The sequence below is a fragment of the Mastacembelus armatus genome, chromosome 4, assembly GCF_900324485.2.
Source record: "Mastacembelus armatus chromosome 4, fMasArm1.2, whole genome shotgun sequence".
Lineage (NCBI taxonomy): Eukaryota > Metazoa > Chordata > Actinopteri > Synbranchiformes > Mastacembelidae > Mastacembelus > Mastacembelus armatus.
Genome location: NC_046636.1, coordinates 19,140,714 through 19,153,662, shown reverse-complemented (window position 1 = coordinate 19,153,662; position 12,949 = coordinate 19,140,714). Strand labels below are relative to the sequence as shown.

Below are 12,949 nucleotides of genomic sequence, written 5' to 3'. Positions count from 1 at the left end.
GGATCCAGATGGGCGGATGCTCTGGCAATCCACAGGGAAATGTGTTGGTTACATTTCAGTGTAATATGTCGACACACATAGGGTTAACAAAAAAAGAAACAAAAGAAACAAAAGGAGCTGCATCTGATTCACTTAAATGTCTATACAGTCTGTTGTTTATTGAACAAACATAACAGCTGCCTATTTGGGCCTGATGTAAATTAATTATGTAAACATGTAATCATTATTGTGCATGAACATTGCTATTAAATATACATAGTTTAAATCTGATTTAAAAAACAAACAAAAATGTGTCTTGTGAAATTTCATAATGTTAAGGGGAAATTGATTTTATATAAAAATACAATATTATCAAATCAAAAGCAGTAGATCATAAGAAATAAGATATTTATTAAAGACTTTATAAAATATATAATGATCAACGTGTCTTGGCAAGGAGTAAGGTATTTAAAGTACCAGTGAAGATAGCCTTACAAAAACAATCCACTAGGAAAAGCTGCTCTCCTATATTCATGAGACTTGCTGTTCATTAGTTATTAACATTACTAACTTTAACAAGAAGGAGGCTCATGCTTGAGTATTTGTTTCACCACTATTCCCTACAATGATATGAACTTTGTAATTCAAATATTTAACTGATACACCACATCATAATTATTTAGGTTAAACATGATGATCAACAAATATGATTATGGGAGTCATGAATTTTGAAGGGCAGAGTTTGACTTGCTAATTCAGCTGACACTTTCACTGTTTCATACAACCTAATATTTCTTCTAATTAATTGTATTTGTTGTGTATTCTCAGCCCAGCAAGTGCTCCTTCTGTGCCAAGGAGTAAATGGGATGAGAAAAGATGGGGAATCCATGGTTTGGAATCACCACAAACAGAGTTTCCAAGGTGAGTCACTGACAGTAAATGCGTGCCCACAACTTGTGAAATTAACACAACTTTTCAGATGCAGTCATACACATCCCTTATTAAAGCAGCCTCTTTTTGACTCGTACAAGATATTTTAATTCACACCAGTTCTCACACTACACAGTTCTCTTCTGTCACCATTTCATGCAAAAGTAAGTTTCCAGCTAAAAGAGCATAAAGTAAAACGCAACACTAGCGGCCTGAGAAACAGATAGACTTACTTTGTTCTTGCCCAACTCTGAGAAATGATGCAACAGGGAGTATATATGCTTTAAATTAAATGCAAAGAAAGGGAGAAAGGGGGGGGGAATCACAGCAATGCATTCAATTAATTTTCCAGGAATCTTTCACTTTGCAACACATTGAGCAATTCTTTTTGTTGCAAGTGTGCACATCAACTGAAATTAACAATTTTAACAGGCAACCTCTCTCTCAGTCATCCCGTCATAAACATTTCCAAAGGAATGACAGCCGTCTGCTTACAAAGGGATTATAACATCACACCACCACAAACGTCACAATCTGACACTGAGATTATATTTGACAAATTTCATATTAGATCGTGTGACACTTTCAACAATAACACTCCAAACAAAAAAACACACGTGTTTGGTTTTGACTTATTGAATTATAAGACGGGTTATATTCACATAACTTCTACGCAGTGTGCATCTTCTGCTCATGTCTTTTACTCTGATGATGCGCTCCTGGAGTTATTAAGCTGTAGATCGCGTCAACAACGAGCCGAACTTCATCAGCTGCTAAAAGCACCTCGTTCAAACGCAATAACAGCGGCCAGGGGTGTATAAGTCAAATATCACACATAACCAGACAAGTGCCCGCTAAGGTTAACAACCCAATCACATCTACACGAAACACGCTGACTACAGACTAGTGCATACTAAAGCTATTAAAGCTTCTCATTTTCAACAAACCCGACGATTGAATGACGACTCGAAGCATTCTCCATCTATGAAGTCAGCATAACGTTACCTGCAGGAAATCTGGCTAAAAATGAATTCTGGATAAAAAGAAAAGCGAGGCTGTCACATCGATCTGTCCGTATGGGCATAATAAAGATGTCGGTCTGAGTGCTGTACATGTAGGGCCTGTGTGTTAAAGGCAACGAAACAGGACATTGTTTAAGTCATGGAATATAAATTAGTTCTGAGAATTTCGGGGGGCCGGGTTTAAGGAACTGGTGACGTCGCCGCCTCGACGTCCTGTGACTGCGGATTCTACCAAACGCGGGGAGGTTCGGATCCTCAATAAACAATTTCCTGCAGTATTTTATACAATTACAGCTCTTTTTGTACGCTTTCGGACATTGCAATTATGCTGTGTTTGTTATAAGAAATCACTAGTCGCAAAATTAGTTAGATTAACAGCTTTAGAAATACGCCGTTTGGGCCACAGGGGAAAAAAACGTCTCTCCCCTGCCCCGGGAAAGTGGTACGGTCTCGGGCTCAAATTCCGAGAATTGAGCTCGTCTGATTCTTAGAACTGGGGTTCTTAGAAGTGGTGATGCAAGAAGTTTCTAGGAAAGCGCTACCAGGTGATTTTTTAAATTCCTTTTTTCCTCTAATTTGGCGCGAAGTTGTTATCTAGTGTTTATTGCTGATGTTTTAGACATAGCTATTTGTCCATGTGTGCTGTTTTAAGTGTTTGTGAAGCCAGTGCTTGTGTGTGACTGTGCTGCTAGTTTGAACAGTGTGGTCTTGAAACTCTGTAGTGACAGGCAGTGCGCCGCTGTCCTGACAGCCTCGGTCTCGGCGCTGCGCTCTCCAGTCTGTTCTCCTGGAAGTAGCGGGACCGGCAGCAGCCTTCCTCCGCTCGTAGCTCCCCATACCGCACTGACACCGACTCATTTTGTAAAGCTGTAATAATAATGCTGGGGTTAGATAACTACACCGAGGACAATGGGGGTATGAGCGCGGTAAGCGCAGCCCAGAGCCGGGGTTGTAGTGTGCGGGGCTCGGTTGGACGTGGTTGTCCGTGTTGACGGTGTCGGCTGTAGACGCGCTCGGGTTTAACGTTACTTTGTGCGGCTGACGGCGCTGTCAGACGAAGTTTGCTGGCTGCATGGCAGCCTGGGGTTCCGCATTATTTTTTTTTTTCTCACTCCGCGGTCGCAGCCACGGTAATCTGCTCTACTGGAGCGCAAAAGGCTGCGCTAAACAGGAGCTTCTGTTACCGTAACATTGTGACGGAAATATCAGTGTTGATGGGCGTGTGTTTTTTCCGCGGTAGACTCTACAGAACACGTCGTCCCACCGAGTTGTCTCTCATGTTTCCACTGTGACAGTGTGCTGCATGACAAGCCAGCTTACCAACTACGCCAAGTTGAAAGGTTTTACAGAGATGCGCAAAGAGTTGCTCTAAAGCTCTCTGCAAAGTGTTGCCTCTCTTCTGTCCCGGGCTCACAGTTTCACTCAGTCTGGTTTGGTTGAGGAATCTTTTCTCGTTCAGGAAATGTTACAGTGAGAGCAGATTTAGGCACATAATACAAAATAATTTTAAAAAAGAAGTGATAAGTTTGAGGATCTTTCTTTGGGGTTGATGGGAAGGTGTTATATACTATAATAAAGCAGAGCGAATCACCTTACATAGCCTAGTTGTCCACGCTTTTAATAACATGTCTGAAAATGTAGTAAATTATGTTTCCAGTGTCGGGCAGGAGGTCATTATTTACCACCTTTTGATCGGAGGATATCACTGTATTCAGCCTGTACTGGGTCTATTTTCGGGACGTGTCCTGTTACAGACCTGCCTGTTGACACTGAGTTAAAGATACTGCCATAAATCGCAGTGCCTGTTATAAAGCCAATTTTGCCATAAGTTTAAAATATTACTTTTCACTCGCATAAAGTAACTGACCTAGAAATGTAATGAAACATATTGGCAAAAAATAAATAAATAAAAAGGTGAATTAGGCATAGCTGCCCAAACTTTTATTATAGCAAAGAAGGAAAACTGTTACTTGTCTTATAGAGAAGAGTCGATCATGGCAAGGACATCATGCTGTTGAAATTATAATTCAGAGTTGGGTTATTATTTAGTTGTAAGTTATTGATTACATGAGCTGCTCGCTAAAATCCACACAGACAGACTTGGGTTTTCTATGTTAACTTTGTCAGTAAAACGGGCAGTTTCTGTTTATTTTGACAGGATTAATGAATCTGCCAATAATGTATAAATAATTCAGAGTATCTAATGGTGTTTATTATTCCAGTATGGGCCAGTTGAATTAGTCCTTCTTTTATACTTTAAAGGTGTATATAGGCTAAATATATTCCAGTCAATTACAATTATTCATTCATCTAAATATAAGAACTTCATTTGTTATATTAACATGTCAACCAGTGGTTTAGAGAGAAAGTGAGGGGGAGAGAAATTTTTCCAGTGGTAGACTTTCACACGTCTAGACTGTGTTTATTTAATAGATGGCGCCGCCTTCTGGTGTAAAGGCTGCATGTGACACATTGATGTATATCTTTTGAAGATCGTAAATTATTTCTGCCCAGTTAATTTACTTAAAGATTACCTGTACATCAGCCTTAAAACAAAGGACTGATTTGTGGCAGAAGCGGTAAAATAAACCCTTCTAGGCACCTTTTTGTAAAGTAATCTGAGTTTTGTTTTTGTGTTGTTTTGTTTTTTTCCTGTTTGCAGAACTTGACAAAATGGCTTGCGCAGCAGACAGCTGCATACAATTCACACGGCATGCAAGTGATGTTCTGCTCAACCTGAATCGGCTGCGTACCAGAGATATTCTCACAGATGTTACTATCTTGGTCAACAGACAGCAATTTCGTGCACACAAGACCGTTCTCATGGCTTGCAGGTGTGTGTTGTTTAAGCCAAGTTATATGAGCCAATATTTCTGCCACTGTTGGAAAAAGAAGTGATTGATCTTTGTGCACCCTGTCTGTCTTTCTTTTTCATGACTGCAGTGGGCTGTTTTACACCATTTTTACCGACTCCCACAAGTGCAACCTTAATGCTATCAGTCTGGACCCAAAGGTGGACCCAGAGGGCTTTGCCATCCTGCTGGAGTTTATGTACACCTCTCGTCTCACACTAAAGGAAAGTCTGATCATGGCAATCATGAATACAGCCATCTACTTGCAGATGGACCATGTTGTGGACACCTGCCACAGATTTATTAAATCCAGGTTGGTTGGTAAAAGAAAGTATCATTACATACTGTCAGTATCATCAGCATGGTTTTTACTGTGTAATTTTTCCACAGTGATCCTTCTGCCAAGCTGCCCAGAGATGAGTTTTTGGTCAGTCCCTTGGTTTTACCTCAGGATGTCCATGCTTATCGGCCCCATGATGTTGTTGACAGTTTGCACAGCCGTATAGCTCCATTTAGGGATGGGAGGCCCTATGGCTCCAACATGTTCAGTGGGGTCAGCACCCCCAGCAACTACCATCTCTATGGGCAGTTTCCCATGCCAGGATTCCCTTTCCCTCTCTGCAAGCTGACTGACGCCAAAAACGCTTTTGCTGACCTCTCAAAGAGTGGTCTCCACCACAAGCATTGTTCTCCACATGACAGCGCCAACACCATCAGGGCAGAATACACCAGGGCAGTTGGCACCAGCTCCTCCAGCATTATTCACTCCACCACCTACGCTTCCAGGGAGGCAGGGAGAGATGAAGAGATTAGGAAGGAAAGCCACGAGGGGCTCAGCCAGTCTGTTGGTCTCGGTACAAGGAAGCGTACATTTCCTGTGTTGAACCTCGAGCACCAGAAAGACTCAGGCAAAGACCAAGCTTCTCATGCAGAGGAAGACCTGATCCATCAGCACTACCCACTGGGAATCTCCTCCGCTGGACGCAAGAACCTGATGAGCAGCCCGCAGAGCCCCCTCAAATCAGACTGCCAGCCCAACTCCCCAACAGAGTCCAGCAGTAGCAAGAACGCTGGCCTCTCCCATACCAATGGAGCGCAAGCCCCACAAGGTACGCCAGACCCCAAAGCTCGCAACTGGAAGAAATACAAGTTCATTGTACTGAATCAGAGCACTAAAGAAGACGAGGTGGGGGTGAGGGATCCTGAGCTGCGTTCAACTCAACGCCTCGGCCTGCAACCCTACCTCCACCCTAGTGACTCTGAGAATCTTGACCTGCAAACCACAAACAAGAGCAGTGATCACAATGAGGATCTACCAGTGCCCCAGGCTAGTCGTCTCAACAACATCATCAACAGGTGAGGTTTTTTTTTGTTTGTTTGTTTTTTTTTTTAAATATAGCTGAGTATTTTGTTTGATTTGTGAATCAATTTGTTTGACATGTCGTGTGGATTTTGAGATAACATAGGAAAATATAGGCAGAGGATTTTATGAGCAGTGTAATTAAGACTTTTTCATACTTTTTGCTTTCTATAATCCAGTTAATCTAGTGTGTCTCAGAAGACTGACATCGTCTTTATAATTCTTTAAAACAGACCAGATATGAATTTATTTTCTCAATTCTGAACATTCACCAGGGAAATTTTAGGAACTTTAGCTTGGAGTTATGCTTGGTTTTGAAGTATTTATTCATTTAAAGTAGGGCTGAACCTATAGATCATTTTTGGAGTCGAGTATTCTACCGAATATTTTAACGATTATTCGAGTAATCGGATAAAATTGACTTTTACATTTTTAAACAATAATACTATTGTGTAAACGACATATTACCTTAAAACGACGTTACAGTGTCGGCTCCACTGGGTGAGCCGGTCTGGTTCACAACCGGATGTTTTCTGCTCAGATGTTGAAGCACTGATGAAGTGTTGTTATGGTTCATCAGTTCTACTTTACAATACACGCATTGCACCGTGTTGTCATCTTATTTAAGTTTTAAACGATCCCAAACTTTGGACATTTTCTGCCTTTTACGGACGGTTTTGCTCTCTACCATAGCGCCAACTTTTCATACTGAAATGCGTTGTGCGACAGTGATTACGTTCCGTGTGGAACAATGATCCCTATTCGTAGCAGGTCCAGTAACGCAAGTGATAGTAATTAAACTAGTTTTTGTAATCAAATTCATCAATTTGGTGTATGTATTCAGTGCAGCTCTAATTTAAAGCATTTGTTTACATCTGGCTCATTGTTTTTTTTGTTTTTTTGTCTATAGTGCACTTGAGGGGTCACTGAGGAATGGGGACAGCCACCCTCCACACTACCTGAGCCGCTTGAACTGCTCATCCTGCGGTTCCCAGTCCCCACAGCACTCAGAAATTTGTCCCAACACCCCAAGGACCCGTCTAGCAGAAGACATGGCAGAGATGCACTCAGAATACTCAGATTCCAGTTGTGGTGAGTTTATGATGGATTTTAAATGTCAGTGACAAATTTAAATTAAAAATTATGCGTTATTTAGGTTTAGATGTTAACCTTTGTGATTTCTCCTGGACAGAAAATGGTACGTTCTTCTGTAATGAATGTGACTCCAAGTTTGCTGAAGATGAAGCGCTGAAACAACACATGCTTCAAGTACACAGCGACAAGCCATATAAGTGTGACCGCTGCCAGGCTGCGTTCCGCTACAAGGGCAACCTTGCCAGCCACAAGACTGTCCACACAGGTTAAAAAAAAAAAAACTACATTTAAATAAATTTCCTTGATCTAACTGATTCATTCTTTGACTTTCAAGTCTGTGCTTCTTTGATGCTGAATTCTCAAGTTTTCTTTGACTTTTTATTTTCAGGAGAGAAGCCGTATCGCTGTAATATCTGTGGTGCTCAGTTTAACAGACCAGCTAACCTCAAGACTCACACTCGCATCCACTCAGGAGAGAAGCCATACAAATGTGAGACGTGTGGAGCTCGTTTTGTACAGGTAATGAATAATATTCTGAATATGTCCTTATATAAAAGATTTCCCCTCTGTTGTGTATGGGCTAAGAGCACTAATAACTCTGAACTGTAATTATGGATAGATATGGTTATTTCCAGCTTTAAAAGCGTACCTGTGAATGCAGTGAAGAACATCCTTTTGGCTTAAAATCAGTTTCATCAGTGTGTCAGTGTAAAGGGATTTTTTTTTCTGCAGTTGGCAGCAAGGTTTTAAAATTCAAGCTGATTTCAATTACATATATATATATATATATTTTTTATTTTTTTTAATTTTTTTTCACATTTTAGGTTGCTCATCTCCGTGCCCATGTGTTGATCCACACGGGTGAGAAGCCATATCCGTGTGAGATCTGTGGGACACGCTTCCGTCACCTGCAGACTTTAAAGAGCCACCTGCGCATACACACAGGAGAAAAGCCCTACCATGTAAGCTCACACATGTCAGGAAATTTACAAAATACATAACATTAAGTTTGATTTAAGATATAAGACAGAAAGGTTGTAAAATAACATTATTCTGCTCCACTTTCCTTTGCAGTGTGAGAAATGCAATTTGCACTTCCGCCACAAGAGTCAACTACGGTTGCATCTTCGACAGAAGCACGGCGCCATCACTAACACAAAGATCCAATACCGTATGTCCACAGCAGACATGCCTACTGACTTGACAAAGGCATGCTGAGCTAGAAGAAAGGAACGGTTTTAATGGAGGCAATTTTGACCTTGGCATTTAAAGACCCCAACTTGTACAATCATCCAAAATTGTAGTGCCACACTGTGTTCATTAGACAAATAAATTGGCTGTGTATGCCATGCTAAACGGGTTTCCACTACATGTGAACGTAGAGCCACATATGGCATCTTAGTCACTTTATCGTTTATATATAGATATAAATATATATATATATATGTATGTTGGGAGTGTTTCTAAGCTTTGAAGGTACGTATATAAAACTTTATTTTGTTCAGAAGGATGGAATGTAAACAGTCTGTTTTTTGAAAATACAGTATTTTATATCAGAGAACTTAATTTTCTGGAAGTATTAAATTTTAATTGACGGGTGGTACATATATTTTAAGATAACAGGATTTGCGGCTGTATAGAGTTGTCTACATTTTTATGTAGTTGTACGTACATGTTGCACCATATCAAGTTGCCATATTTGTGAGTACGGGGGGAAAAAAGTCAACATGACATTGTAATTGGATTTAGTCTGAAACATATCAGATGACTGCTGCTGTCTGATGAGGATATGCATGAGGTACTTCTTATCGTTGCCACTTGTCAGCGTGAAGTGGGCAACTGCATAAATATTGTGAAATATTGTGTAATTATATTTGTGGGATTGCTCTCTGCTGGCAGAGCCAATCAAAGTGTTGAAATGCATTTGAAGGTACTGCTTTGTTATGACCAAGGAAAAATTTTGCTTTCAAATGTATTTGTATAGATGTGACTCTTGTTTTTGTTAATTTGTTTTTCATAAGTGAAGGTTTACAGTTCTGGTCATTGTTCTAGATCCTACAGTAAAGTTGTGTATGTGTCAAGGTTTTTGTTTGTACATACACTGTGTATTCAATGTGCCTTTCTCTATGGTGACTGAATTCCTTTCCATCCACCCATTAGCTATAACTATATTTCAGAGTTGTGGGGCGGGGCGCTGGGTGAGAGGCGGGGACCACTGGTAAGACTGTGAGTCTATCAGAGGGCTGGCACATAGAGACAGACAAACACAATCACATTCACAGCTACAGGCAATTTAAAGTCATCAGTCAACCTAACCTGCATGTTTTTGGACTGTGGGAGGAAACTGGCTTACCCAGAGAAAACCCATGCAGGCATGAGGAGAAGATGCAAACTCCACGCATAGAAAGGGCCCAAGGGCGGCAACAGTGCTAACCACTGCATGACCGTGCCAACCCCTCTCTGTATTCAGCCTAGTTCATGTAAGAGAGGAAACTTGTTATACATCCCTCTGTGTATGTGTGTGTGGAAGTGCGTGTCTGTATATATACATATATATTTTTAAATGCTTGTCACCCACCATAGAACATGCAAATTCATCATTGTAAATCTTCAGGACTTGTTTTTGGATTGGGCTTTTTTAACTGCATTAAAATTACTGTACAATGTTATAGATGTATGAATGTAAAATAAAGGTATTTGATTTCTATGTATTAACAAAAGAGTGGGCTTTTTTTTGTTGGATATGGGCACACAATGTTGCCAGTTTTCTAGAAATCTCTAGGGCTAAATGGCTAGGAAAAGAAGCTAGAGGATGTAACTTAACTCTTATACACAATTCTGTTTGGCCTGTGGGTGTTCTGAACTGCCAGGCTGGAGGATCATAATTTGCAAATTACATTATCCATGTAGAAAATGCATTTTTTATCATAAGTAGCTACCAAAAAAAGTAGGACTATCAAAGTATGTGTATACTCTTAACCCACTGGTTCCAACTCTCAACTATCATTAAACCTTACTGCTCATTCAGACCCTTCACAGTACATAGCATAGAACTCATTATCTTACCTTCACTACAATTTCTCCTGAGTCGCTCCTGTATTCTGGTTAAGATGACTAGCTCAACAATGCCATGGGATTTCAGATTTTATTTCACACAAATGCCATTATTTATAAAATAACGTCTTCCACAGCTCATGGCAAAAAAGTCATATTCAGCTTCTCACATATTTAAGGCCCAACTATAAATCTTCACACACTTTGAATGGGAAACAAATGAGCATAACTTGATCAAAACATAAATAAAAAATTTAATTTGAAGCTGCATTTTAAAAAATCCCCGTCTCATTTTTTAGCACTTGTAGCTCTACCTATTTTAAACAAAAGACATCATCAGTTCAAGGTCCTTTACAGCCCATGAGGTAAACAATATTTCCAAAAAATTACTCATTTGTAGATTATTGACTACTAATATGCCATTAAATTCTCTGTGAAAGAGTACAGGCTAATGACCAACACTGCTTAGTGGCTAGAGCTGCACAAACTATACTTAATATGAACTTAAATCAAAACTTAATCTACCCTTTGATAACTGTCAGAAAAGTTCCTCCCCATTCCCCACCCCAAATGTAACCCCACCCTGCTGGTAAATTACTGCTTCTGCTGCATCGCTTCTTTTCGTGCAGCGTCTTGCAGTAGCTGAGTGTCCACTTCATCTGCAGGTAGCTGAACGTATCGGACCACAGATCCACGAATGAAACAATTTTTCACAGACAGCTAGAGTAAATATAACACAAAATGAAGATTAAAGACCACCAACATTAAAAGTTTCGGAGGTTCTCTAAATGTGCTGTAAGAAACACTGAATCTGTCTTATATTATTTAATCAGACAACTGGTAAAAGAATAGATATTTTTTTATAGCATTTTAGTCTCATTTCATGCAACTCTCCAATTAGTAATTTATTGTAAATGTTCTTCTTCTGTTTGATAAATGGATAAAAGTGTTAAAGATGTAAACCCTTCCTTTGAGACAAACATCCTGCCAGGAATGCACATTTGATGAAAGTGCAAATGAAATGACCACAGCACATTATTACTATGCTAGATAAGTAACTACTTCTGGTTACATATTATACAACATCCATAATAATATTGCGCATTTAAAGGGTGACACAGGCCTCTGCATCTGCAGATCCACACAAGCACCTGTGTGGTAACTCGCAAAACACACATAGACAGTCGCAAGTGTACTCACTTATTTCAGATTTCATTAAACTCATAATCTTCAAACTGCTTTTACAAATGGAGTCTCAGACACCAAACACGAACAATGGAATGATTATTTTTTTGTAGCAGGCTTCTGGTGTATCATCATTTCAAACTAGGTTTATATGCAAGTTTCAAAATCATAGAAACAATGTCAAGTATGTGCTGTGAAAGAGGGCCTAGTGTCATCCGGAGTCCCAAACTGAACATTACGGTCCAGACAGACATGTCACAAACCCTGAGACGACAGGTGCTGCACAGTTAAACCTACCATATGTGGATATTTCTCTGGATCGGTGACGCTGATGTCTGTGAGCTTAATGTTCAGGTACTGAAACACACAAGCAGAGAACAGGGTTATCAGATGAGCTGTAGCTGTGTAGCCACGTAGAAAAAGTAAACAAATCATTAAATCCAACCTGGTCAACAGAGTGAAGTGTTCCGCAAATGCTGGAAAAGCAGATGGTAAGATAAACATTAGAAGCAGTAAAGGACATCAAAGTATAAGTGTGAGCCCATGAACCATTGGTGTCTAAATAAAAACAAGAATACATCACAATTTATTATGATTTGAAGTATATCTTTAAAGTATATCTGCAATAAAGACGGCTCTCTTAATGTAGGGGTCAGTAACAGAGAAGAGGTCATTGAGGTGTGTCTAGCAGGGGAGCCTACGTTTATTTGTTTTGAAGCCTAAGTTACCTCACAGCTAAAGCTGGGACTGTACTGTTCCGAGCAGCTAGCGCGTTGTTCCGGCTAAATAACAGAGACTCCTACTGATAATATCAGCAGGTTCTGTCGCTAAATCGACAAAAACACTGACCTCAGGTCGTTCTTGAGCTCCACCACCACGTCCTTCCCCACCAGCGACTTGAAAAACGAGTAGAAAAGCTGGAAAGCATAGGAACATGCTAAGGTTACTGTTGGCGGCGTGGAGAGGACTGCACAGCCTGCACACTAAAGGCCGCTGCAACCAAACACTGAGCTCCGAGTGATTTAACACCACAGGGACTCTTCATTAACAACGTCTCATGTAAACTGGAAAACAACTTCACACATTCAAAGTATTTCCTTACCATTGTTGCTGTTGGTTTCTTATTGCTACCGCGTCTCGGGTCGATGACGTGTAACCACTGTAAAATTCCCGCGACAGACCCGGGTGCGATTACTGACCAGGTCCGCATGGGGGAGCCAGAGGCGCGCTCAATGAAAACAACTTGGACTTTACAGCCCGAGCAAAGACCGTTGTGTGTTTACTGTGACATAAAGCATAATTGTCGAGTAAAACATGTGACATTTGTGGAATTCATCTTTAGCTTTGGCCTGTTACCCTCATGTAATGAGTTTATGATATGTTTATCAGTGGATTCTGAGTCATAGGATACAAAAAAACTACAGAGGCCCACAAGGTCTTGGTAATTTTTAGGTTTCACTACTAGACCAGTG

General features: G+C 40.3%; 3 protein-coding genes across 5 annotated transcripts in view; 1 reads left to right on the top strand and 2 right to left on the bottom strand.

Moving 5' to 3' along the window:
• The window catches only part of lpp (LIM domain containing preferred translocation partner in lipoma), a 145,990-nt gene extending 144,007 nt beyond the window's left edge, over positions 1 to 1,983 (bottom strand). For 2 of the 3 annotated variants that reach the window (XM_026304848.2, XM_026304853.1), the window contains exon 1: positions 1,915 to 1,980. The gene's annotated coding sequence lies outside the window, so the exon portion shown is untranslated. Of the gene's footprint in view, positions 1 to 1,914 lie in introns of all 3 variants that reach the window. The other variant, XM_026304850.1, reaches the window with a different exon arrangement.
• A 433-nt stretch (positions 1,984 to 2,416) lies between these two features.
• Positions 2,417 to 9,281, top strand: bcl6aa (BCL6A transcription repressor a). Its single transcript, XM_026304847.1, has 9 exons — positions 2,417 to 2,476; positions 4,594 to 4,765; positions 4,875 to 5,096; positions 5,174 to 6,139; positions 7,054 to 7,235; positions 7,336 to 7,503; positions 7,627 to 7,757; positions 8,063 to 8,200; positions 8,313 to 9,281. The coding sequence occupies exons 1-9, from the start codon at positions 2,446 to 2,448 to the stop codon at positions 8,454 to 8,456; spliced, it is 2,154 nt and encodes a 717-aa protein (XP_026160632.1). The 5' UTR covers positions 2,417 to 2,445; the 3' UTR covers positions 8,457 to 9,281.
• Positions 9,282 to 10,369: 1,088 nt separating this feature from the next.
• On the bottom strand, positions 10,370 to 12,702 carry smx5. Its single transcript, XM_026304854.1, has 5 exons — positions 12,580 to 12,702; positions 12,327 to 12,394; positions 11,923 to 11,953; positions 11,775 to 11,834; positions 10,370 to 11,012 (listed from the first exon to the last, which is right to left on the bottom strand). Exons 1-5 carry the CDS (start codon positions 12,685 to 12,687, stop codon positions 10,887 to 10,889), a joined length of 393 nt encoding a protein of 130 aa, XP_026160639.1. The 5' UTR covers positions 12,688 to 12,702; the 3' UTR covers positions 10,370 to 10,886.
• Between the last annotated feature and the right edge of the window lie 247 nt (positions 12,703 to 12,949).